The 27756-nt window shown below is 36.9% G+C and overlaps 1 protein-coding gene across 1 annotated transcript; it reads right to left on the minus strand.

Moving 5' to 3' along the window:
• Window positions 1–605: 605 nt before the first annotated feature.
• Window positions 606–27248, minus strand: mast3a (microtubule associated serine/threonine kinase 3a). Its single transcript, XM_084410882.1, has 26 exons — window positions 27024–27248; window positions 24519–24595; window positions 24179–24248; window positions 22859–22934; window positions 19874–20028; window positions 18669–18744; window positions 18287–18496; window positions 14612–14713; window positions 14070–14202; window positions 13870–13934; window positions 12848–12933; window positions 10604–10812; window positions 10343–10481; window positions 10115–10247; window positions 8444–8609; window positions 8096–8197; window positions 7646–7768; window positions 7453–7556; window positions 7144–7319; window positions 6085–6209; window positions 5762–5959; window positions 5256–5482; window positions 3827–3949; window positions 3588–3724; window positions 3320–3498; window positions 606–2928 (listed from the first exon to the last, which is right to left on the minus strand). The coding sequence occupies exons 1-26, from the start codon at window positions 27104–27106 to the stop codon at window positions 2129–2131; spliced, it is 4074 nt and encodes a 1357-aa protein (XP_084267008.1). The 5' UTR covers window positions 27107–27248; the 3' UTR covers window positions 606–2128.
• Between the last annotated feature and the right edge of the window lie 508 nt (window positions 27249–27756).

The raw sequence follows: 27756 nt of genomic DNA on the forward strand, positions 1-27756 counted from the left end.
CTGCTGTGGTTAGGCAAGGTAGTATATAAAAATAAAATAAAAAAAAAACCGTTCAGAATTTTTTTTTGATGTGATAAAAAAATTATAATAACAAAAAAACATCTCAAATTACGCTATTCTTCGAAATGGCCACTAGTTTTGTTATCGTTTAGGAGAGTACCACTGAGACATTTCAAAAGCAGCATTAAAACATTCTGATTTATGTAACTCAGCAAGCAATATATAAAATGAATTCAAACATTGAAAAGTTTGGGGTCAGTAATTTTGTTTTAAAATAAATAATTTTATTTAGCAAGGATGCATTAAATTGTGTAAAAAAAAATTATTTGTATTTTTCTCTCTTCATCAAAGAATCCTGAAACCAGTTTAGAAAATATTTTAAAAGTTACTTCAACTGCAAATATATTTCACAATAACTCTGTGCTTTATTTTTGACCAAATGCAGCTTGGTGAGAATAAGGAACTTTTTACAGACCCCAAACTTTTAAACGGTAGAGTATTTTGATCAATCCTTGAGGCAATAGATATACCAGAGTATGTATGCCAGTAACACTTTAGTAGAAAACCTATTCACAGTCACAACAGGAAAAGCACTGACACTGAAATGATTATCAGCAATTATGTACACATTTAATCACTGTTAAATCCAAACTTTACAAATGCAGTTGTGGGTGAATGGATTTAGTTAGAGAGTCTGTGATCTTTTTGAGTCCTTTAAATCAGGTTGTGTTAATAACAAAAAAAAATGATTACAGAGAACTTCTACTTCAAAAAAAGAACAGTACCATACAAAAAATATGAAGGTAGTGTGTGAACTCGAGGAAATAGTGCCACATTAATCTGAGATACAGAAAAAGAGTAAGACAGACAAGTCAGACTGGGAGTGCAAGTTATAATTCACAAGTATCTGAACTTCTGTCTCTATAGTTCTGATTACTGAATCAGGAAGCAATCCAGTTTAACCAAACCATTGCACAAAAAGCTCATGTTACAAATGAAGTAACAATGATTTCTGCCATTTCTTTCCAAGCAAACAAGCAGATGACAACACTGCAGAAGGCTATCAGGCAGATTAAAATCTATGACATTTATATAGGGTAGTCACAAAAACAAAGCCATATGGCTGTTGTGTGAATTCAAGAGAAAAGACATTTCCACAAGTCAGACTTCAAAACACTGAGACAGAAAACCACCATTTGTTAAAGGTTACATAGGTCAAATGATTTCAGTTGTACAACACTGCTACACCATACACCAGATCCAAAATATTATAAATAAAAAGTTATTACCAAATTAGTATTCGTAAGCCAATTTGTTCTTTCCAAGTAATGAGAAAAAAAGTACACTCAGGTAAACATGATACACCACAACGCCAACATTGGCTGAATGGCTTCTTAAAATTCATTATTTAGGTGCTGGAATAACATTGGGTATGACCGACAGAACACAAGATTAATTTCCTGTACATCCGAGTTTGACAAAATGGAACTCAACATATAACTACATTTTGTTGACCAAATAGACATTATATGATACTGATATTTAAGAAAAAAAAAAAAAAAAAACAGTAATTGAACCTCAGCAGGACCACATATGTGCAAATTCTCAGAACGCGATCCTACTGTACGACCTTTCTATTCCTGTCTCGTGTAAAAGAAAATACAATAAATACAAAAATTTCAAAATCTACAAAAGTTCACTGTGCTACCTGGTAAAACTAATTTTATGGGATAGTCCACTCAAAAATGAAAATTCATCATTTACTCACCCTCATGGCACCCCAAACCTGTATGACTTTCTTCGGTGGAACAGAAATATTTTGTTTCAAGAAAGTTTAAACAGTTTCTGGAAGTCAGTAGGGTCCAAAACAACATTGAGACAATTTCCCAAAGATCTTCTTTTACGTCCCACAAAAGAAAGAAAATCATACAGGCTTGGAACAACATGAGGAACAACAGAACAGAACTATCCCATTAAAAGACAGTTTGGCAGGTGAATGACTTCTAACTTATGAATAAATGATACTAAACAAAGACTTTGAGCCCCTGTCTTTTCTCTGAGTATGTTTCAAATGATCATGGAAGCACCTGTACATCGGAGTCTCACAGTTTTCTGGACATATCTAAGGCTAACACCCATCCTCTTGTTTCTTCTGTTCTTTTAGCCTGGATCCAAGCTCATTGGTCTTCCTCTCTGAATTCTCTGAGCTTCCCTCAGCCTGCGTTGCGCTGATCCATGCCACTTTGAAACGTGGATGAGATGGCACTGGTGTGGATGTTGCGACCTCCTTGTCATCAGAGTCATCAAAGCTGACCTCTTGAACGGCTTCCTGCTTTTTAAATGAATCTCGTCTTTCGGATAAGTTTAGCTTCCTCATAACCACACCGCCGGAGTCCCTCACTCGTTGACCAGCCAGGTACAACCCTTGTCTAGCATGGTCACCAACACACACAAAACCTGAGGCAATGTCACTAGCTTGTGACTCAAACCCTTCGGCCTCACACTGAGAACCCTCCACAGTGTGTCTTCGAATGGAGAAGGCCTTTTTGTCTCCATGTTGGGCACCGGAGAGCCTCTCAGATGACTGAACCCTTTTCAGCAGTGGTGAACGGGGCGATTCTGCACTGCGGGGACACACCGTCTGTCTCACGATGGTCGGTGGGGACATCATCTTATTATGAAATGAGTGGAGGCTTTTGGGAACTCCAGCGAGGGAAGATGGAGAACACTGCGGAGACAGAGGCTGAGAGGAGGGATTGCAGGCGAGGGGAGAGGGGGGAATACTGTTGCTGGACTTGCAGCGGCCTGCTTTGCTATAGCGAAGGCCGATCTTGGATCCCAAAACGTGAAGGGAACTTGGTCGACTTTGAGGGATGGGTGAATTTGGAGAGCTTGAGCAGGGTGAGGAACTCTGTGGAGAGTTTGAATCTGTGGAGAGAGTACAAGCAATGCCAATCAATCACAGACTACTTGAAAAATATCAATGATAAAGTCCTTCCTTATTTTTATTCATCAGTAGAAGAATGTAAAGACAATTTATTTTGGAGCTCTAATGCCCCACCAATACACTATCACACAGTGGAAAAATCTTAGAAATTGTAATATAGCCTGCACTATAAACAAAAGTTTTTCAAATATTAATGAGCAGTGAAGCAGTTAAATTTTCTAAAGAAATAATATAAAAAAAAAAAATCATGCCAAACAAATTTTTTCAAGAATTTGATTCCTTGAATGAGGCGTTTTTCTCTGAGGCGTAACTAATTACAAGCCGTAGCATATAAAGGCTGTATCTGACAGAGAGAGACAGACTGAGTCATACCACATGACAGGTCCGGAGCTGGGCTTCTGCATGGGGTGTTGGGCCCAGGAGACAGGCTTGGAGTTGGAGAGTCAGACAGGCTGTCGTTAGGAGAGTGCTGAAACCCCGCCGAGAAACTGCGACTGTTCTGAATCCCTGGACTGTGTTTGGGCAGCTTCTTCAAAAGGTTACGCCGTTTGCTGGAAAAGTTATGATGTAAAAGTTGGATTTAAATTTGATGTAACAGGTTTAAAATGTTCCAGTAAATGCTATAAAACATCTTTCCAACCTGTCTTGACCATCTTTCCTTTTGCTCTTTTTACTGCGTCGTGCCATTTTCCCCTTTGAGCTGGTCTTTCTTGCAGGCCCGGTTTTAATGGACGTATTCTCAAGAGGAGTCGTCTGCAGAGTCACTTTACTGCCACTCTACAAGCAGAAAATCAAGAAATCAAGTATCTACTCCCATCCTTTTTTTTTTTTTTAAGCGAATGGGCCGCCTTCAATTCCAGATCTATTTGAGAATCTCACCTTCAGCAGAAGCTCCACCACTTCCGTGTGCACTAGACCCTGGATACACTCTCCATTCACATGAGTGATGAGGTCACCAGCCCTCAGTCCGGCCTCATGAGCAGGGCTGCCGTCTTCAACGCTCTAGATAAAAGGTAACACATAAAAGCACATTTAAATGAAATGTAATCTCTATACACTGGGTTCTCAATATGGCTGACCAAAGTGATGCACCGAAATGATTTTTTTTTATTAGTTTTCACTTATGCCGAGTTCACACTGCACGATTTTCAAAGTACTTGGGTCACTGTTCTTTTCACACTGCACGACTATCTGGGGTAACATTCAGTTGCTGCTGTGTTCACACTGCACGATGGATCGGCGTCAGGAGGTTTCACACTGCATGACTTTACAAAAGAAAGAATCGCCGATAACTTCTGTTTGGTCCGCAAACTAGGCCTACTAGTTTGCCTGTGAACTAGGCATTAGCTGACAAAAGTTGACTTAATAATCAATTAATTAATCAAATTGATTTAATAATCACCTGAGTAGAATATAATAATGTTAACAGCACATAAGGTAGCTATTATATCAACTTTTAATAATATACAGTATTAATTTGTTGAAATATAAACATTTAAACTGTGGCTGAAATAAAAATTTGTTTTCATGACAGATTTCTTCAAACATACATTAAATAATAAAAATACAACAGGTCAAGAAAAATATAAGGAATATGTAGTAATATAGTGCATATATTTAGCAAAATGTTATTATTTCTAACTTTTTATTGTTAATTCTAGCTAACCAACAAATTTATGAATATTGAATGGCTATACGGAGCTTAATGTAACATTATGTGACATTGTTTACAAGCTGTTTTAATGACATATTTCCACTGTTGAAACTGATTGAGCATTAACGTGAGACATGATGCATTTCGGCAAGTTGTACTGTTTCTTTCAACATACCTTCTAATGTTTATTTATGTTTATTTTGTGCTATAACTAGTAGTAAAGAGAAGAGATGATCAGTTCACATGCCTATTGAACTGACAGATACAGAGATCTATCACGCAATATTAAAGAGCATCAAAACTTCATCTACTGTGATTACTGCATGGTAGGCACTACAAAATGAAGATTAAAAAAGGCAAATTGATATTGTTAACCCAGCCCTACCGTCTATGCAGCTTATGTTTAAATGTTGTAGGTTATCCATGTTGTGTGCACAAACTAGACACTGATACAGCAAAACTAATAATAATAATAATAATAATAATAATAATAATAATAAGCACGATAAACGTGATTTTGGCCCTCCCAAATTGTTTCGGACAATCGTTTTAAATAATTTGTAGTCAAATATTTTCGGTTGCTGAAGTTTTGGCACATCACTAGTTGTTAATGGAATAAAATGGAATGATTCACACTATATTCATAATACCCACCCAGACCATGTGGTGCACTGTGTAGACATCTGTGTCGCCCATGTAGACCCGAATGGCATGAAGCGCAAAGCCGTACTTCCTCCCAGAGCTGTGGATGACCACAGGAGGACGAAGACTGCATACGCTGAGAGAGAGGTCACGGTTGGGGGAAGAGTCCCGAGATGAAGGGTTGGATGAGAGGGAGTGTGAAGACATGGGGCTTGTCTGGAGCCCACCAAGGATGTCATCTATGCCGATAAAGGATCATATATAAATGAAACGCCTCATAATATCTGCAATATCCACATTATTGTACTAAATATCTAACACAGTTTATTTATGTCAAGTAATGTTTCACTTTAATCTTTGTCAATAAGCTCTCTGTTCCTCTCAACTGTTCATTGTTCTCTTGAAACCACCTGCTTCACTTGTTTATTGTTTTAGTCACATGAATTTCAGTTGCCTTCAATGTGATGGTATCACATGATGGTACATCATCTACATGAACACATCTGAGCTCCCTTTACCTGCTGTGACGATGAGGGAAAGGCCAGACACAGATGCAGACTTGGGGACTTTGCATGTAAATGGTGGTCGTGGCTTCTCGGGGGTCTCCTGCTGGAGCCCGAGGCGACGTGTACCCTTGTGGTCCCTGCGATTAGTAGGTCTTGTTCCAGTGGAATTGCTGCGTAGACGAATTCGCTGAAGATTTGAGACAAGACATTCTAAAAGGAAACAAATATATAAGAACACTCAAAATTGAGAAGGGGCATTTACAGACTGACCAATTCAAAAGCTGTCCTTTAATTTCACCTAATGTCAGATTCATATGCATAAAAAAAATTGTTACCCTCATCCTCAGGAAAGGCAAAGTGTGGCATGGCCTCCAGGCTCTGAGTGCTGTTTAAAATAAGAGGACTACTCCCCCTATCAGGCTGAGATGAACTGGATGATGCTCTCGGCCTCGGACTCGGACTGAGTGAGAAGAGATATTACAAACTTTGACTAAGCAACTCAACAGCATTTTAAAAATGACCATTTTTACATATTTCTTAGTATTTATTTTAGAATTCACTAAACCCCTTGGGCACATTTTTATTGCTTGTAAATACACACACACACACACACACACACACACACACACACACACACACACACACACATATATATATATATATATATATATATATATATATTCATATATATTTCAGATAGTATACTACATTATCATCACCAGTTGTTATACATTTTACTAATATTTTTAATTAGATTTATATTTTCACACTTTAGTGTAACTTTTAGTAATTTTGTTACTGTGGTTTTGTCATTTCTTTTAGTTATTTAATTTTTTTAAAGAAATCTATACATTACATTTTTTTTTTTTTTTTTTTAGTTTTATTTCAGTTATTTATTTTAGTACTTAATCTTATTTCAGTTAGTTGCCAAATGTCACTTTTCTTATTTTTGTTTAGTTTAGTATAGTAAATCTAAAAATCTACTATTAATATTTTATTTCAGCTTTATTTTAATTAACAAAAATGTTTTTTTAAATTGTTTTAGTTAACAATAACAACACTGTTCATCACATCACATGTTACATGTGAAGTTCAGTCATCAATTTGTAGATTAAAACTTATTTTGCATTTTTGATTCAGTTCTGTCAAAAAAAAAAAAAAAAGAAAAAAGTAAATTTAAATTAGTGGTTATAATTATTTGATTTTCTAATTCCATTGTGATTAATGAACCTAAAGTAGAGTGCATTGCATTGTTAGTATTATAGCATTCCTTGCAAGCTTTTTCAGGAACTCTATGCATACCCACTATGTCTGCAACATACAAACAATATATACACTGGAGAAATAGTATGTCGTGTGTCAGTAACCTATTCCATACACAGCCGTGTGCTCACCTCCACCTGTGGGCATCCTGCTTCCTGTCGCTGCTTGCAAGCTGTCTGGGGGTTTCTACTGGAGACAGCAATGAATGACCATCCCACCGGTCCTCCTTCTCCTCACTGCAGCTCCGCTCAGAGGAGGACAGGCTCAAGTTAGAAGGAGAAGCCAGCTGCTCAGAGCTACTGTACACCTAATTCAGAAACAAAAACAAGTCATAATCTACTCCTTAATGTGTTAAATGTCTCAGTCTGCCATGAGAACAAAATATAACTGACTGACAGGCCTCACTAAAAGACAATGTTGTGCACATTCAGCTATTTCACCTTGCTGAAGCGATGCGAGCAGGAAGAGAACTTGATATCCTGATAAGATTCATCATCGTTTGTCTCATCGTCCTCCTCAGAGTGTTGGTAACGGTCAGAGCGTGCTGGACAGCAGATTAATACAAACTTAAGTTGCATCTACATTACATTTATAATTCAGCAGATGTCATAAAAGAGCAAGGGAGCCACCTACTGTCGAAGTAGCTTGTGTCATCTTCAGTTTCAAGCTGTGGAATAAACTCAGCTTTTTGTCTTAGCAGTCCACTCCAGTCCAGACCATGGAAGAAGACGTGATGTTTGACCTCTGCTGCACCTCCTGTAGGTCATACCACACGATTCAATGCTGGCTACATTATGGCAACGTTTTAGTTTTATTAACAGCAGTGGTGTTAAAGTAAAAAAAAAAGACAAAAAAGAAAGCTAAATAGAAGTATTTTGTTTAAAAAATTTTTTAAGAATTATTAAAAAAATTACAAAAGCACATAACAACAAAAACTAAAATAGAATTATTAAAATAAAAACTGAAAATATAAAAATTAAATAAAATGTAAAATATAAATAAATACTATAATAGTATATCAATAATATTAAAATAACACTGATAAACAGGCATTTATCAGGGCTAAACAGGCAAAACACCAACCTGTTCCCAAGCGCTCCAAGGGACTTTGTCTCAGCAGTTTTGTGATCAGGTCTTGAGACTCAGCAGGTAATGTATCATCACCCTCTGGCCACTCGATTTCATCTATGCAGTGACAGAGATAAGGACACACACACAACATTAACTAAAGGTCTGCAAGGAGGTTACGTTACGTACTGTCCCAAGTCAAAAATGCCCACACACCCACAAGTTCTTAGGATATTTTGATTCCTAGATAAGGCTCAGGTTATATAGGGAAATGGGAGCTTTTTCCCACTCGTTTAATCATCCCACCAGGCAGAAATCTTATCAATTATAATTTAATACGCAGGGTTAGGGATCGATCCTTACCACTGACCACCTGGCCAAAGAGCTCTTCTGGTGTGTCTCCAAAGAATGGCACACAACCCACCAGGAACTCATACAGAATAATGCCCATGGCCCACCAATCCACAGGTTTCCCATAACCTTGCCTCAGGATCACCTCTGGTGCAATGTACTCTGGAGTGCCACAGACCTAGAAAACATCAGAGGAAAATATTGTCATCATTTCTATCTGCCATGAAACACAAAATGAGATTGGAAAAGGAGAATGTCTAAGCAATCCTCTATCATGTATCAAAAGGGAATGGTAATTTTCACTGGTACCATTACAGTAAAAAAAAAATACCATAAAAGTCAAATGTCAAACGTGTCAAGTCTTCTGAAGCCATTTAATAGTTGGCGTGAAAAAACAACACTTTAAGTTCAATTTAAGTTTATAATTCACTCAAAATTGTCATCTTCATCACACAACTTGAAAATCTCATTTTATATTTAAACTTGACATGAGAGGTTATGTTGCATCTTGTGAGCGATCAGAACATTGCAAATTTGAATATACTTGGCCACAAATTAAATTTGAGAAATACAGCAATAGGAAAGATTACAAAATTGAATAATGACTTAAATTTCACACAAATTCTCTTTCCAACACAAAGCTATCATATGAAATTTGAAACAAAAACAGAAATGCATATTGCTGTTTTGTCCTTTATGGAATGAAAAAAAATATATATATATATATCAGTAACTAATCTAAGACATTACTTGTTCAAAATCTTCCATTCCCCTTAACTCAAATCTCATTTTAAAGGGGTGGTATAATGCCCTTTTCACAAGATGTAAAAGAAGTCTTTGATGTCCCCAGAGTGTGTATGTGAAGTTTTAGCTCAAAATACCCCAGGTGAGGGAGAGCAAAAACGCACTGTTTTGTGTGTGTCCCTTTAAATGCAAATGAGCTGCTGCTACCAGCACAGAGGGCGGAGCTTCAACAGCTTGCACTCACACAGACATGCACTGAAAATTTCTAAAACTTTTAGCCTTTTATGTTCAAACCGGATTCAGACAATGATGGAGAGAATCAAGAAGAAGTGACAACATGTAGAATGCAACAGGACGTTTCTGAATGGTTAGTTGATGAATTTATGTATCTTATGTGTAGTTATCTTCTAGTCATTGATTAGCATATTCTGACTTGATAAACTATAAATTGCGTTCCAGGGGCGGGGTTCATGTACATTTTAGGGTTAATGATGTCACTACCGGGAGGAATGTTGTGTAGTCCCAACCAGCCATTTGTTGTAGTCTTTAAAAAGCTATTTCTTTACAAGCAAATATCTCCCTTTGCTTTGAACTTTGAGCATTGTAACTTTGCAGATGTTGTTTATGCTCAAACAGCAACATTACACACTAACTAAAGTTAAAAAAGTGAAATCATAAAAATGTTCACCCTTTAAAATGGTGTTTTGTCCTTTCAGGAACTAAAAAAATTATATAAAATACAATTTATAATTGAAAATGCCATTATTCCCTCTTTTTAAATGCTTGGACATTTTGCTGAATGGAAGTTTTGTTTTATGGAAGAAAAAAAAAAAAAATATGGGGTATAAATTACTCAAACAAATGAAGACAAAACTAGCCTTTTAATGTGAACACTTAAAACTAGTTAAAACTTAAAACTGCTTGTATGGGTAGACTGACCTGTTTATCAATGAACTCTCTTGTGTCTTTCTCCATGTGCTCCTCATACAGGTTTGTGGTCATGTTCATTAAACCGATTTTAGACAAACCAAAGTCAGTCAGTTTAATGTGCCCCATTGATGTAATGAGTAGGCTGAAGACAGGAAACAAACACTGTGAAAGCAATATTCTCAGGATGTGGAGTCATGCGTAACTGCAGGATTGCATCAGATTCAGAGTAGCTCTTACTTGTCAGGTTTGAGATCCCTGTGCACAATGCCATAATTATGAAGATACTCTAGTGCCAGAACTGTCTCTGCAAAGTACATTCTGGTCATGTCCACCGGCAAGGGACCCATATTCTTCAGCAAATTTGCACAGTCTCCACCTGCAAAGAGAATTTCATATTAAAACATTACAGCTGCAGAATCAGATAGTACACATAAGAAATGATGCATATGTGTCATAAGATTAGACCAAGAAAAACAATGCATCACTCTTCTGACTCACCCTCCACATACTCCATGACCATGCAGAGGTGCCGTCTTGTCTCAAAAGAGCAAAACATGCTGACCACAAAAGGATTCTCTGCAAATGTCAGAATGTCACGCTCCACAAACACTTGCTGGATCTGGTTCCTCAGGATCAAGTTCTGCCGGTTGATCTTCTTCATGGCAAACCTCTGCCGTGTCCCACGGTGCCTTACCAGGTACACAGCCCTGCGAGTCAATGCTCAAATCAGGATCAAAGCTGATTGATATTCTTAAGGCTGGAACACACTACACAACATTTAGTGTGTTTACACTTGGCATGTTTAGTTTGATTAACCAAACCCTGGTGTGATTGCCTACCACATTAATGCAGGTTCATTTAAATTAGTGTGAACGCTGCCATCCGAACCCTGGTGAACACAAACAAGAGGACCGAGACCGCTGAAAAGATGGGTCTAGGTTCGCTTCCAATTTAAATCTGGTGCGGTTCGAATTATATATGAATGCAACACAGACCAAAGACATGTAAACAAACCAAAAACAGGAAGATGAGACTCTGATACCGAAGATACCGAACTGTATTGCCATCACAGTTCGGTACAGGCATCAGAACTGCGTCTCCTCGCAGCAGATCGTTTGTGTGACGGAGGGATTCCTGCCACTGTTTTGACTCTTTTACACATTTTATAAGCTCTTCACGAGTTCTCAGCTGGTCAAAATACCATCATATGCAGGCTACGCACATAAAACGATGGCATTTAGCCTAGCACACAGAATTGTTTTGGATGTTTGGTAAGTTACGTCTTAAAATAGGCAATACATCATAAAAGCTGACCAATCAGGTTGAGAAAGTATCCCTATGCCTTCAGGTTTGGTGATAAAAATGCCAATGTTAACACTTTGCAGACCATGAATGAATGTTTTTTTTTGGTCCGGACCAAATTACCAAACAAGTGTGAATACCCTTAAAATCTCAACACATTTAAAGTGCCCCATTATAGTTTTTCGAAAATTCCCTTTCATGCAATGCAAATTTGGGATTTGCAAAATGCTTGCTCGTGAAAGATGGGTCAGAACCACTGATCTATATAGAATGACGATCAGTGGTCAGAACCCAGTTTAACTTGATCAGATTGTTCCTAAGAACCACAGCCTGTAAGTATGAATAAGTAATTATTGATGTATATATTTTCTACCGTGTGTTCAACATACTTAGTTTTGTGTTTTATATAGTGTAAGTTTCCAGCTAACCCATGTTATTGCCTGACTGAAATGTCTTACTGAAATAGTTCTGCTAATCAGCTATGGGCCACAATTACCTAAAACTGTGTCTATTAATGCTCCTGCTCAAGTCGTCCTTGCGATGGAGGTTTGGGTTCAAACTAGTTCTTCCAATGTTTCATCATCGGACTCGCGCTTGGATTGATACGGTAAAATCGACGTCATCGTTAATGTCTTTACAGTGTGTAGTACAATCGCTGAGCTTTAGAAAGCCCTCTCAGAGCTGAAGTTTATTGTAATGGCCGTTTTGTTTCCAACGTGTGCTGTGAATGGTAGACCAATCACAACAGACTGGGCACGTCTGGCCAATCAGAGCAGAGTAGGCTAGTGGAAAGATTTAGAGAGACTGATTCATCCAACGAGTCGTTTGAGCATGATTGAAAAATGTGGTGATGTTCAATGTATATTATGAGAAACTGAAAGTGTTTTTTGACCTTTGATGCATGCTAGCCTGTTGTAGGAGACCTCCAAAACAAAATCAGGAGCCTTTAAGATAGCATAATAAGGGCACTTTAAAATCAGTCACTTGTTGATTTTGTAAATTGTTGTAGAGAAAAACTTTACATCATAAATTAAATGACTGAAGATCAGACACTATTAGACTTCCAAGTCATTCTGAACACACAGACGTTTGCTAGGAGACCATGACAAATGGAAAAAATGTGATCTAAAATCAGCTCCAAAATATCAAACATGCCTGATCTCCTGCAACTGGATGGACTCATTGTCTGAAGCTAAAAAAAAAATCTATGAGTGTATGTGCCCATCTGTCAAATCCGACTGTTAGAAATCTGCAGACTCGTTCTGACTTTTGGCAACTAGTTTTGACTCGTCCAGACTGCAAATCTGGGCGAAAGTCTAGGCAAACCAATCTAGATTGTGTAGTGTATTCCAGCCTTTAGTCAACTGGTGGCCTAAATTCTTGTGACTATAAAACAGACAATTCCTTATTTAAAGAAAATAGCAATAAATGTGAGCTCACCCATAAGCCCCATTGCTAATGAGCTTTATGGTCTCAAAATCTCTTTCCAGAGGTTTTCTTCGAGGTGTCGTGGTTCCAGGACGATTCTGGGGCACAAAACACAGAAACCTCTGAAGAACAGAACAATACAACATCTATTTGATTCAAAGTCATAAGTCACAAGTTAGCAGGCGATGGTCTAGATCCACTAATTATTTCTCTGTTTCTTAAAGTTGACAGTATCTTAAACTGCTGGGCTTTCCCCCCACAAGTAACAGTTAAGCCCTCTTATTCTTAACACTGAAATTTGAAGAAATATATAAATGTAGTGTACACTACAGTTCCAAAGTTTGGGTGGGGGGGTTATGCATCACAGTTTCCATAAATATATTAAGCAGCACAAATGTGTTCAACATTAATGATAATAAGAAATGTTTCTTGAGCATCAAATCAGCATATTAGAATGATTTCTGAAGGATCATGTGACACTGAAGACTGTAATAATGATGCTGAAAATTAAGCTTTGCCATCACAGGAATAAAATGCATTTTAAAATATATCAACATACATTTTTTTGAATAGAAATAATATTTCACAATATTACTGTTTCACTGTATTTTTGATCAAATAAATGCAGCCTTGGTAAGCATAAGTAAAATAACCCCAAACTTTTGAATGGTAGCACATATCATAATTTACCACTTTAAATTTGACTCATCTAATCCCAATTATAATGTATAGCTGTTGTGAGACTTTTTATAACTCAAGTGTTGCATTAAGAAGTTGTTTTGATGCCAGACTTATTCATATGATGACATGTTAGCAAAAAAAAGTGCAACTGAGAGAAAATCAAATGGCCTGATTTGATTACTTTTTTAATTTTGATTCACAACTGTACATCAGTTTGACCTGTAGTTATGATTGCTTGGATCATGGTTAGGAATGAAATTTAGAGACCGGACCTCTTGGAAAGGAAGGTATGAGACCTCCAGCAGTGAGCCACTTTAAGATTTTATGTCAAGCCTATTGGTTTATTTTCTTACCTCTGCAGTGTCATCCAGTTCTCTGCTTGGGCCGCCTGAGTTATTATGCTCACGCTGCACCATATCTGAACCCACAGACAAGAAGAAGAAACAAATAAATCAATCACTTGTTTGCCTAAAGCTAATATTTAATTACCTTTTACAACATAGGCAAAAACATATAATTTAAGGGTGGGGTGCTAGATAAATCATAATTATACCCTCCAGGGGGTCTCGAGTGAGACCCAGTTGGCTGATGATGTATCGGGGGATGTCAGTCTTGATCCCCTGGTCAACTTTTGCATGGCCTTCGGCAACTTCAAGACGTTGATAAAACTCCTCAGGATCAAACTCCTGTTGGTTAATAGAAAGTAAATATTATATAAATGGCATCAGAATGAGTCCCAGTCTTCACACAGTAATTAATTAGAAACGGTAGATTACTAGGGCGCAGGCGGTTTTCAACATGATCTGGAACTCTGATGGGAAAAAACTCAATTTAAACCTTCACATTCTGCTGAGATTATGCTCCCAGAGACCCCAATGATGTGAGCAATTTGTATTATTATTAAAGAAAAAACATAAAGAGGTTAATTGCAGGTTAATTATTTAATAAAATTGGGATTTTTACATTATTTTTAAAAGCATTTCAATTAAGTGAGTCACTGTAGTAAGCAGTTCAGAACCATGAATTAAAATTGGTATAATTTGGGGTCTATTAGACCCAAAATAAAAAAAGAATCAGTGTTAATCATAATTTTACCAGACATTCCAGAAGTCTTGCTGGCCTGGAAATAATGATGAGAATCTTCTTCACGAGTTTGGCAATAACAGTCACTTCCTCACTCTCAGACCGATCATATGCCTATGGGTAAAAAGAACACATGCAGGGCCAATGCAAATTAACTTTACGAGCGCAAAACAAAACAACCTACATTTTTGCATGACATTTGGTAGACGTTAACATGAAGCAAATTCTCAAAATGGTAAAAGTTACAGAAATAAGCCACCTAATTGACTGTGAGAGGACAGAGAGAAGTAATAATGGAAAAAGACCATAAAAATAGTCTCCTAATGACATTTCACATAAACGTGTGAGTCGTTTAAAAGGTTAGTTCACCCAAAAAATTTTTTTTTGTCATTATTAATTTACCCTCATGTCATTCCACACCCGTATGACAGCATTTTTTTCTGTGAAACCCAAAGTAAAAATATTATTTTTTACTTTTCCATAGAACGTTTCATTCATTTAAAATATTTCAACCAAAATCAACCATAAGCAAGCAACTTGGAAACTGCAGCACGACCCGTTTCCCCTTGCTTAATTTGATCAGCCTCTTTCCTTCATTTGCTTTTCATGACTTCAGAAGCATGAAGCAAAAGCTCCTCGGGGAGACAAAACAGTCTCTCACTTGCCCTAATTAACCACCCTTCCCTCCACAGTTTCGACATTACTGCTTGAGCACACAGACACTGCAGATGACTACTGTGCATTGCAATACTGCTGCTCTCTTCATGTCTTTCCAGAAAAACTGCACATGACAACAGCAGCTTGGTATGAGGAATGAAAGAAGCAAGTTTATTTTAAAACAAACACACACACACAAACATGTGCCTGTGTAGATGCAACACAGTTTCATCTCCACAAAGGGAAAAGACCACAGTGCTTCAGTACAGCAGTTCACTAAATGTCATTTTCAGAAGAAGCATGACAGGAACAGTGCTTATTAAAAGAATTACTCAGGACTTCAGGGGTCTTATGTCTAAAGCCATGAGGCTCTCAGTCAGTGATCATTTAGTAATAATGCCTCTCTTGTAAAGGAGATTGGCTGCAGCAGTTTAACTGGTTGAAAAGAGAGGATTAAACCTCTCAGTATGAACAAATGCAAACTAAGGATGGCAAATGTGTGTCGATACAAAAAAAAAAGTCATATGGAGTACAGAAAGGAAACTGCTTTTGAACGCATGCATGATATGTGTGCACTCTGTGAAGGGAGCGTGTGAAAAGCACTTCCATGGTCAAAAGGCCAGTCTTGGTAAGGTCTTAACATAAGCACAGTCAGTTTGGTCTAAGTGCATTGTAAACAGCCAGGGCAAATAAAAAAATATATATTTCAATAGTCTCAAAATCTATGCATTAGGCCCTGCAGTTTAAAAGCAGCCTAATACACATGCGTGTATTATGTAGCTATAGGGGTGTGACGAGATCTCGTGTTACGAGATCTCGCGAGATTAAAACGCAACGAGATTTCTCGTCGAGGTGAAACTTTGTCTCGTGAGTTGTTGTGATGTCAGCGTGATTGAGCATGAGGGTGAAATTAGTATTGAAGATGCCCCTGCCACTTTTAAATCATTTGTGTGCCGTGCCAATCACACACACTGTCCCTCGCTCACTCACTCACTCGCTCACTCCCGCGCGCACACACGCACACTCACTGTTGCTCGCACTCTCACTCATACGCGCACACTCACTCTCGCACACACTCAACCCGTCGTGGAGGACCGTTAAAATTAAACATGCTAGTCTTTCTGTCGTGATGTCCTGAAGCATCGCAGACGCGTAGGTTGTCGCCCACTTTGACACACTATACAAAATGAAACGATCGAATCTTGCGTCCCGACGCCCGTTGTCCTTTACGAATCATGCCAAAATCGCGCTAAAATAGTGTAATCTGAACCAGGCGGGTAATAAACATTTGACCTATCACGCAAAGAACCTATTAAAGCACTAAGACGTGGGAACAGTATCTAACATTCACATATCACAAGTCATATCGCACATCGCAGCTTTTCCTCATATCGTGCAGCCTTACTGCCCAAAGGTCTCAAATGCTGCCAGAAATCGTCGACATGCTTTCTTGAAAAAGAACATGACCAATCTTAGGCTGCTCTGTGTAGTTAATTTATCTCTTTTTCATGCTTGAAGAAAAAGTTTAGAAGTTTTGAGAGAGCAGTACTTTGATAATGGATACACACTTACTGTTTGCATTTAAAGTGTTATTTCAGTTATTTATATTTATTTTATTTATACTGTTTTATTTTTTTTATGTTCGATTTGTGGAAAGGAGTTAGATTTCTCATGTGAAATCGTACAGGGGAGTAGCCAGACGGTAGAGGTTATAGCAAAACATTTTGCAGTGTTTGCATGTCCTTTACTGCATAGAATTCATTAAAATAGAAGTAAAATAGCATTCATTACAAGTTGATTTCAAAATGCACCTAACTTGTTTTGCATTTTGTGATTTTCAGTTGAATAAAAGACTATTTTCCATTCATATATTTCATCATTAAGGATTTCTTAAAAATTGTGTAAAAATCTCGTCTTGTCTCGTTCTCGTGAACCCAATCTCGTGTCTCGTCTCGTCTCGTGGAGTAAGCGTCTCGTCACACCCCTATGTAGCTAATATTGATCAAACAACAACATTGACTGAAAAAAAAAAAACACTTTCATTGCTTTTGGATTGACAACTCCAGTAGCTGTAACACACAATTAACTTTAAGAAATGCTTTGATGCTGCCCAACTTTAACACCATCAAATCACTGTGAATGTAATATATTTCAGTACTGTCAATAATTTTAGCAGTTTTATTGAAAATTATTACTTTTGTATCATTTGTGTTATAATGCATACTAGTGTTGTTATTGATAACTAAAACTATTAAAAATCAGTTTCAGTAATTGGAAATAAAACTGAAATAAAATATAAATATTAGATGAAAACATTACGCTTAAAAAAAACCACTTAAATGAAAATAACTGACTAAAATAAGTTTAAGCTGAAGTACAAAAATTACTAAAACTGAAATGTAAAAAAGCTAAATATAATGGAAAAAAACGGATAAAAACTCAAATTGAACTGAAAACAGAAAATATAAAAATTAAAGCTAATTCAAAATATTAATAAATACTATAATAGTATAAAAAATAATACTAAAATAAAGCTGCAGTACAGTATATTTTAAGTCTCCGGGGACCTTAAGATAACTTTGTGTGAGCAAAAGACATTTATAAATTGATAATTTATTATTATCAGAACTGAAAACAGTTGAGATGCTTAATATTTTTGTTCTATGATTTTTTTCCCCCAGGATCTTACATTAAAAATGTCTTTACTGTCAGTTTCAATCAATGTAATGTGTCCTTGTGGAATAAAAATAGAAATTTTCAAAAAAAAACAACAACAACAACAACAACAAAAAAACTTATATGACTGGTAGCGTACTGCATTGTTTTAATATAATTACTATTAATATAATTATTTACATTAATACTTAGCGTAAAGTATTCAAGAATTGTGAAATTTTACAAGTATTGATACTAATATGGAGTGCTGAAATTCTGGTCTTTTGCGACATTGTAAACTATGGATCTATGCAAACGACTTATTTTTTCCAGATACAAATATCAACATAACAATAAATGTGGCATGTTTTCTACCTCATGTAGAAAATTTTCTAATTTTTCCTGAAGTTCCACAAAGTAGTCGGATGTGATAAGCCCCTTCCTGGACTTCTCCAGACAGTCTCGGACGAGCTCGACCAGCTGGTGTTGAATGAAGCCCAGCACTCCATCAGCAAGAGCGGGAGCGCTGTCTGGGGAATAGTCTGCAATCACTGCCAGCAAACGCCCCTCCATCTGAGCCGTTGCCTGGAAGAGTGATACAATTGTAGGTGACAATTGTCATTTGTTTTGTTTAGACAGACCAGGCCGTCAATTTTCCCACAGCCACAATTTAAACAAAGTAAACAACATGTGATGACATGACGTGGCATCCACGTCTATGATGACAAACAAAATGTAAATGTCAGAGCTCAATTACCTTTGGAAACCGTTCTTTGTAGACGTGATTCATCATCACAATCTCGTTATCAAAGGAGCCACATGTCCGTCCAGGACTACAAAACAATTTTGCACAAACAAATAACATTAAAGCAATAGTTTACTTCACAATGAAAATTCTGTCATTATTTACTCAACAAGCTTTTTTCTATGAAATTACACTGAATGCCGAATGCCGAAGTTTTCCAGCTTAAAAGACGTATACAAAAGCATCATAAAATAATCATAAATGTTCCCTGTATGACTAGTGTTACTGATAACTAAAACTATTAAAAATAATTTTCAGTAATTGGAAATAAAACTGAAATAAAATATAAATATTAGATGACTAAAATAAGTTTAAGCTGAAGTACAAAAATGACTAAAACTGAAATGGAAAAAAGTTAAATATAAATGGAAAAAAACGGATAAAAACTCAAATTGAATATATATATTTATATATATATATATATATATATATATATATATATATATAAAATTAAAGCTAATTAAAAATATTAATAAATACTATAATAGTATAAAAAAATAATACTAAAATAACGCTGCAGTACAGTATATTTGAAGTCTCCCGGGGTCCTTAAGATAACTTTGTGTGAGCAAAAGACAAAATTTATAACACTTTTATGGTGCTTTTGCCCCCTTTTTTGAAACTTGAAAGCTTCATTATAATTACATGGAAATTAACATGAAAAATGTCATCCAAAATTTTCCCTAAAATTGTGTTCCTCAAAGTACAGTAAATTATATAGGTTTGGAAGTACATGAAGGTGAGTAAATGAAAGATAAAGATTTACTAAAGTAAATTCATTAAAGTAGTGTAATTTTAGTTGGGTCATATTTTTTCATTTCTTACAGTTTCGGACAATGTTGCCAGAGTAATAAATCATTATAATTGTATAAAACATCAAATCTGTATAGATTTTTGCACTAAGCAGATTTTTAAGGATTAGCTAATTAAAATATGGTGTTTGCTAACTTTTTCCCTGCCCTGGCACATACAAGCCAAACTAATACTTTATTCTTATTCATCCGGTTTCAGAAGTTACAAATGGGATTTCACAATTCCTATGCAAGCAAACATATGTCACGAGCTAACAGAATTGCTTTCTCTCTATGAAAATGTTGCACTTCATTTATATATTGAATTTATCTCAATCCTGTTTTATCTCTACAACAAGCAGAGACCTAAGACTTCGTGAGCGAGCACGGAAGGGAGAGGGCTGTCCATCCTCATCTGTCACACTCTCTGAACTCCTGAAATGCTTGAAGAGGCGATGGAGGTCATCTGGGGTTGGCTGAGAGGGCAGCTGGTGCAGGAGCTCCTGAGAGGAGGAGGAAGACTAGTGCAGAAGAAAGAGAGAGAGAGACAGAAACGCAGCAAGATTCAGACAACAAAATCACATTTACATGTGCCTGTTGTGTCACCCTAACATTATGGATGTCAGGGCTCGACATTAAGCCTTTTCATGACAAGTAAATCTGTCATTTACCCACCCCACCCCCATTAACAGTCAATATTGCATCTAAAATGTAAGTGACTTCATTTTAACTGTTTATTGAACTGTTGTATGAAATCAATGTCACATTTTCAATCGTGATAGTATTCAGGAAAACAGCACTCGTCGTGTGAGGCTGCTTAACTATATCATATGTTAAAAATATAGAAACTCCACATTTTTAATCGGCAGTATGTTGTGCTGCGCTCATTTGTTTCCATTTCTCCTCGAGAGGCTCAACAGCGCAACCTTGTTACCGTCAGTAATACATTTATTGTCCACTATCGATCACAACTTACAATAAATGTAATAAAATCATAAACAATCTCTCGTTTTAGTAATTCCCTAGTTATTCTTTTGTTATTGGCGTTCTAATCAGGCTACTAGTCCGGTCCGGTCAAGTACTTGTCCCTTCAAAAAAAATCCACTTTTCCCAGACAAGCGTTAATGTCGAGCCCTGGATGTGTAAAAATGTAACAGTTGATGAGCAATGAACACACAACAGTCTGCATAGCAAGGTGGGGCACATATGCTCAGATTACATGAAACACAAGTAGTGAGCATCTGACAATCTAAAGCTGCTTATTATTCTGTGCAATTATGCAAGGCAACTATAGGACGGGACACTTTCCACTCTGGTTTGCAGTAGTCTGTGGTACAGACGGTAATTCAAGACTAAGCGTAAACTGAAATCTCAGGGAAGGAGAATGAGCAGAGGAACACATGACAGGACCAGTGCTCGAAGGAGGAAACCAGAGAAGCTTCACAGCTTCCCTCTGAATAAAGTCTTCACTGACACTGGCTCAATAGGACATTGTTGAACAAGGCTGACCTCATCGCATGAGCCATGAATGGCCATTTAAAAATTCAAATTCAGAGAAAGAGGCTATTTTTCAAATGATTTCCTTGAAAACAGATCTACAAATTAAATTACAATATGAACTGTATACTGAGAATTACCCAAAATGACAAAGGATATAAAAGATACAGATTACTACTATGATATCAACAATTAATTTAATAGAAAGCAATATCTAGCACAGGGGTTCTCAAAGTGGGGTTCGCAACCAATAGCCAGGGGGTGTGCAAAATCATTTGCTATATCGTATTTTCCGGACTACAAGTCAAATTTTGTATCACCTGAAACGTGCGGCGATTTAAATTCCAAAGTGAATTATATAATGCTTATAGCGTCAAATAAGCAAAATGTAGACACTTAAAGTTTTTTTTATAGACGTATTTCTCATGTCTGTGCTACAGGTATTCGCTGTGTTTTGGTTCATTTTTGTGACGTGCTCCAGAAAAAAAGTTCAAGGAGACCGAGACGAAAGAAAGTGCAACCTGTTTGGTTTGCTTATTTTACAAAAGCAAAATGTTTTGTTGTTATTTTGAATGTACACAAAAATAGACCCTTTACAGTATTTTAAGTTGTTTCCACTGCTATAAGGAAAAAAATCCAAGTGATCACGCCAGTGCCTCAAGCGCGCGCACACACACACACACACAACATATCAGTTCTAGCATTGCTAACTGAACATAACAAGCCGCGTTTCCATTACCCTTCAAATTGCGCAAATTGAAAATACGGCCAATGGAGACACTGTCAATTTCGCGAAAACTCCCATTCATCGCAAAAAAGCTTTTACGCTCGCATGATGTGGTTTTTCAGGGAATTCGAAAAAGGATCATTTTTTAAAGATAACGCGAAATGTTTGGACAGAAAACGAGACAGAGTTTATAATTAAACTTATAAAAAGACAAAAGATTTACAGGAATACTGGATTCTAATGAGATACACCTCATATGCACCGCTCATAAGTATAAGGGCTTTCCTTGCCATTAATGCTTGGATAACACGCCTACGTCTCCTTCCATTAAAAATAATGACTAGTGTGGTGGCTGGGATAGACATAAACCTATACCAACATCCATTGGCATAATTTTTGTAATGACTTATCGCGAGAGGAAAAAATTACGTTTTAGTCGCATAACAACAGTTAATGGAAACACCGTCATTTCACAATAGTTTTTCATCGAAATTTAGAAAATATCGCAAAAGTTTTGCGCAAATCGGCAACGGAAACGCAGCTATAGTCTATTCATCATCAAAATTGATTTGCCTCAATTTAAATTGTCTGTTGTACAATATGTAGGCTGTGCCGGTATTCCAAACATGGATATTGGGACACGAGTGAAGTCCCTGGAAAATCTTCTGCCCCCAAAAGTTTAAGAATCCCTGATCTAGCCAAAAAACTTTTTAGAGCATAAGGAAAAAGTATATTCATTATAGAAATTCCCCAGCTTTTTCCGTGATTTTTTTTTTTTTTTAAGCGTGGAAATCACAAGTTTTCCATTCCCTGATACTTTAAAGTGTCTGTGGGGACCATGAATACTTTAACACTGTCAAGTTAATCAATATTAATGAGAAAATCTAGCATGCTGTGTACTTGTTAGTCTCTTTTCCAACTGTCTGCAGACTCTGCACTTGTACCGCCAATAAATTGCACTCCAAAAGCAAAAACAAATAGTGTATAGATAACAATTATATATATATATATACAGAAAATACATACAGCTATATAGAAAAACACTGCGGATGAAATGGATTGATGGCTAAAGAAAAAGGAAAACAAAGAGGGTTTTTTTTCAGAATAACTGAGAGGGGCCCACTCACTGAAACAGCAGAACTGGGTGGATTGGTTCCATATCCAGACGAGACAGACGCCACAGACCACCTTCGTGTGTCCGGTCTGAAATATGGCAGAGATACAGGAAGACAATTTTATATGCAGGTAAGGAGTCTCCATTCAGATATTTGATATGGATCAAAGTGCTGGTTATTTTAATGGCTGCACAGCAAAAGAGTATCCTCAACCATCAACAAATGACAGTGTACTCCTTTATACATATAGATTACCATTTTGTTTTGGGGTCGCAAGATTGTTTTAATGTTTTTGAAAGAGGTCTCTTATGCTCACCAAGGCAGTAAAAACAGTACTATTCTGAAATACTATTATTTACCATTTAAAAAAAACTGTTTTCTATTTGAATATATTTTAAAATGTAATTTATTCCTGTGATGGCAAAGTTGAATTGTCAGCATCAATACTCCAGTCTTCAGTGTCACATGATCCTTCAGAAATCATTCTAATATGCTGATGTGGTGCTCAAGAAACATTTAATTACTTAATATTTTGTAGAAAATGAGATACATTTTTTCAGAATTCTTTCTTTGATGAATAGAAAGTAAAAAAAAAAAGCCTTTATTTTAAATAGAAATCTTTTGTAACATTATAAATGTCTTTATGGTTACTTTTGATCACATTAATTCATCCTTGCTGAATAAATGTATTGGTTTCTTATTTTAAAATGATCTTACTGACCCTACACTTTGTCGGGGTACATGCTTTGTTTGTCTGAAACATTTAAAATGCTATTATATGATAAAGCTTGTGTCTTTGACAGTAATACTAGAATAATTCTAATTAAATAAATAAATAAATAAAATAAAAAACTAGAACACATTTCACTTATTTTAAGATCTTGAATGTCCTCTACCCAGTCATATAATTTATCTACAAATAGATGTATGCTTTTAGGGTACATTAAGGACACAAACAAAAAACAACAACTCATTCAATCTTCATTGAGCTGTACAAGGAGGCTGGTAGGGTCACATCATTTTAAGCAAGCATTAATAAAAGTGGATGGAGCCTCAGTACATAATCACGGCAGTGTAAAGTAATGAGGCTACACGCTGACTTCACTATAATTGCTGTGACAAATGCCAAGCTTCCCATCCCTGACACAGCCTTAAGGGCAGCTGCAGTGAACGCTCAATCGTATTGTTTGCCAGCTAGACATTTTTCCACACTTATGTCTTGCTTTTATACACTGCCATTATGAAAGGGCAGACAAGATATAACATAAATTACTAATGTGTATAAATTTGGACATGTTTGTAGTGTGCAGCCTTATTCTGCTCAGCTCTCACCTCCGTATGAACGGGAAATTGACCGAAGGACTGCTGGAGACATTTCTGGGACTGTCCAGCGGACTGCTGCCTGTAGAAAATGCACATTCCATGAGCAACACGCACATTATGGTTGGTTTACACTGTCATTGGATGCCAAAGTGGTTGTGTACTGAGTAGCGCTCCTCTAAGAGGCTTTGTTGACAGAGTGTTACTGGCATTGGCCATTGGCATATTCAAACAGTGGGCTAGATGTCCAAGCATGTTACACTACCTGGTGTTTATAATCAGGCACAGTGTAAATCACACATCTATCATTATCTTAATTGGGACAGAAGCAAAACAAAGTAATTATAGCTACCAGTTGGGAAAGGAAGGGGTGAGAGCGGTCTTGACAGAGTAGGTGAGGGAGCCAGACTCTTCCTCTTGTTCCGGTTACTGTGGAAAGAAAACTTGTTCTTGTTAAAGGCAAAAATACTCTGTTTTCACAACCCCTATTAAAGCCATCTATAGGGATGCTCTGTTAATCTCCTTGGTAATGTCCTTTCTGTTAACACTAACAGGCCTGTATAAATTGATTAGAAATGTAGATTGTTTGTATTTCAAGTACATAAATTGCCTTTGAAAAAGGCTTTGAATTTAAAGGTGAATTCAGTAAAGTTTTGTTCTGCTGGCTCTTATTCATCCCAACAGTGCAATAGTACCAGTGGTTTTGGAATTTACAGTGCCACCTATTGGCCTGGATGCATGAGGTTTTATGTTCTATTCCTAGTCTATATAATTATTCTATAATTAATATAATTTTTAATAACTGTTTGTTGAATGGAGGCATTTTGCAGCACTGCAGCTTTTACAAGTTGTTACTAGGGATGCACCCATATCATTTTTTTTGGCCGATTCCGATTCCAAAACCGATAGGCTATAACTTTTGTCATTAAAATGGATTGCTGTTTTGATCATGTTTAATATTAGCAAAGTTCAAAAACGCATGCATTATGGTATACTAGCTAGTTTATTGCCGCATCATCAAATCGTCTTCATTGAACAAGCATAGGATCAATTTAACATTCAACAGGACAACATAATACAACATAAAGATACTTATGAAATAATTAATTGCATTTCCATTAAGTTGTTTGAGTGGATGACGGTTGTATTGGTAACCTAGTAGTAACCAACAGTAAATAAAACACCATCAGTGGAAACAGCCGATTAGTCACGTGGGTTTAATGTTCGCTAGAGGTGTAACGATTTTTTGACGTTTTAACGTGGCGTGACAGATCACTATATAGGTGCCTCAGTGTAAGCAGCAGCACGAGTGAACGCGATCATCTCAATCTAATAAATATGAATGAACATCTGAATGTTGAAACATACAGTACAACTTATCTCTTGTGTAATCACTCAATCACTGTTTTAATAAGAAAAAATATATGTTTAGTTTTCTCACCCCCTTGTGTACCGAACTGAACCGTGACGTCAAAACCGAGGTACATACCGAACCGTCAGCTTTGTGTACCGTTACACCCCTAATGTTCACTACGTCAGAATTTATTCGGCAAATGCATTTCAATCTCCCATTATTCACATTAACTATTTTTCTCACAAGTCAAAATCCACCCCAAGCGACCGTAAAAACTTTTTTGCGAATTAAGGGATTTGTTTGTTTTTGTGCCGTTTCCATCACTCGTTTCTGATGCAATACTTAAAAATGCGCATAAAAACAGGGTGATGGAAACATAGCTAGTGACAGTTCTGTCAATTGTCCCGAGCGTCATTCACGCTGGCCCTGGGCCATATTGTTGAGCCCTGCTATATTTTGTATAGGTTTCATTTTGTTTTGTTTTACCCAGAGAAAAACATTGAATTACGCTACAGACATTTAACTCAGTGCCTTCATGCAGTTAATTAATCAAAACCATCTATCTGCCTTTTTCGTGCTATAGCTCGATGGTTTTAAGTTGATCAAAATTAGGCCAATAAATATCAGCGGCCGATACATCGGTGCATCTCTAGTAGTTACCCACTCAAATGAATAACAAGGCTGGTCATGTGACATCAAAATGGCAGCACCCATGAGAGGGCGACCCTCTCTATGTAGATATAAACATAATAAAACACTTATCTACAAGATTGAAATGACTGGAGTATTCATCTCATATGAGTTGAATCAGTTTAATGAGACATTTTTAAAGCACTGTTTATTTTTTAATGTGTGCAATTTTTTAATTAGCAAAAATTTGCACCTAAAATGTTGCAGTTTCAACAGATACACATTTTTAAAATACTTCTTACACTTTTTCCTCACAAAACGTTATAGCAAAATATAATGCTTAAGACTTATAATAAGAAAAAAATAAACATTAAAAACCTCCTTAATTAACCTCACCGCTCGTATAACTTTTGGCGACAGATTATAGCCTACTATTGCGTACACTAACTATACTTTGTTGACAAAGGCGTCAAACCGACATAACAATGACACAGTCATCACAGACCCAACATACAGACGGTTAAACTGTATAAACATTATGTGAAGACTAGAAAATAGAATATGACCATCCACCGCCAACAGGACAATGAGCAGCAGACGCTCAGCCGTACATGGGCCACGTTTGCTATCGGAAACAAAAACGGACTGGGTGGAAAAACAGTGTGTATGCTGTCCACAACGAGATCGAGGGTGTTAAGACATATATTTTCTAACATTAAAGTAGTTATTTCTCGATCTACTTTATCAAGCACATTGCTCGCGGTAGCGCTTGTGGAATTTTTTCAAGTTAGACCAAGTTTTGCGGACCAACCTTGTCGATTATTAAATAATCGCAATGGAAATATACAGTAATATGCTTAAATTCGTCGTTACCTTTTGGGTCGTTTGACTAAGCCTCCAGAAACGAACTGACTTTTATAACTCGGACACACCGTCCAGTAATTCCGATCAGACATGATGTCGGTGTATTCGTATTCGTTCTGCCCACAGTAATCAAATCCTCATCGATGGTACACCGCACCGCAGCATTGCGACGAGTAAACGCAGTGAGGTCTAATATCATTCCCAGACGAACTTCATGTCGACACAGAATCCATTGCATTCAATGCGGGGGAGTAGACAGTCACAGAAAGCGCCTAAGGAACAGCAGCGACGATGCCATCATCGTGTTATTTTCTCACAAGTGACACAATTAGTGATGGGACATTTGAACCGAGGCGTCGGAGCGTGTGTCGAGAAAAAGTGGGCGTGCCAGATGAAGCCGCGATTCGAGGCTTGTGTTGTTAACGTGAAAATCACGTGACTAATGACAAACGAGGCCTCGGTTTGTGTGGATACGTCATCGGTTCGGTCTGAGTGTCGCTTCCGGATAAAAGGCGGTTCGAAACTCGCGCCTCCTTGTGGGTGTTGTCAGGAGTAGTAGAAGAAGTTGTAGTAGTGTCAGAGAGTCAGAGAGTTAGATGATAACTGTTGTGTCATATGTGAGGGCTGTATATTATTACATTATCAGGTTAGAATAGTTATAGTATATTATTATTATAGTAGGCCTAGTTATATTATAGTCTTGTTATATTAATTAGATAAGATTATTTGGATTGCTCTGGAT

This window comes from Rutilus rutilus, assembly GCF_951802725.1.
Source record: "Rutilus rutilus genome assembly, chromosome: 6".
NCBI lineage: Eukaryota > Metazoa > Chordata > Actinopteri > Cypriniformes > Leuciscidae > Rutilus > Rutilus rutilus.

Bases quoted from the DNA above. Each gene is read 5' to 3' on its own strand.
- mast3a (XM_084410882.1), bottom strand. From the start codon at position 27,106: ATGTCTGATCGGAATTACTGGACGGTGTGTCCGAGTTATAAAAGTCAG. The intron at 13,935-14,069 runs GTATAATTATGA...CTGTGGGTTCAG, and splicing joins CACTCGAGACCCCCTGGAGG to ATATGGTGCAGCGTGAGCAT. The intron at 10,482-10,603 runs GTGAGTCAGAAG...TTCTCTTTGCAG, and splicing joins GGTCATGGAGTATGTGGAGG to GTGGAGACTGTGCAAATTTG.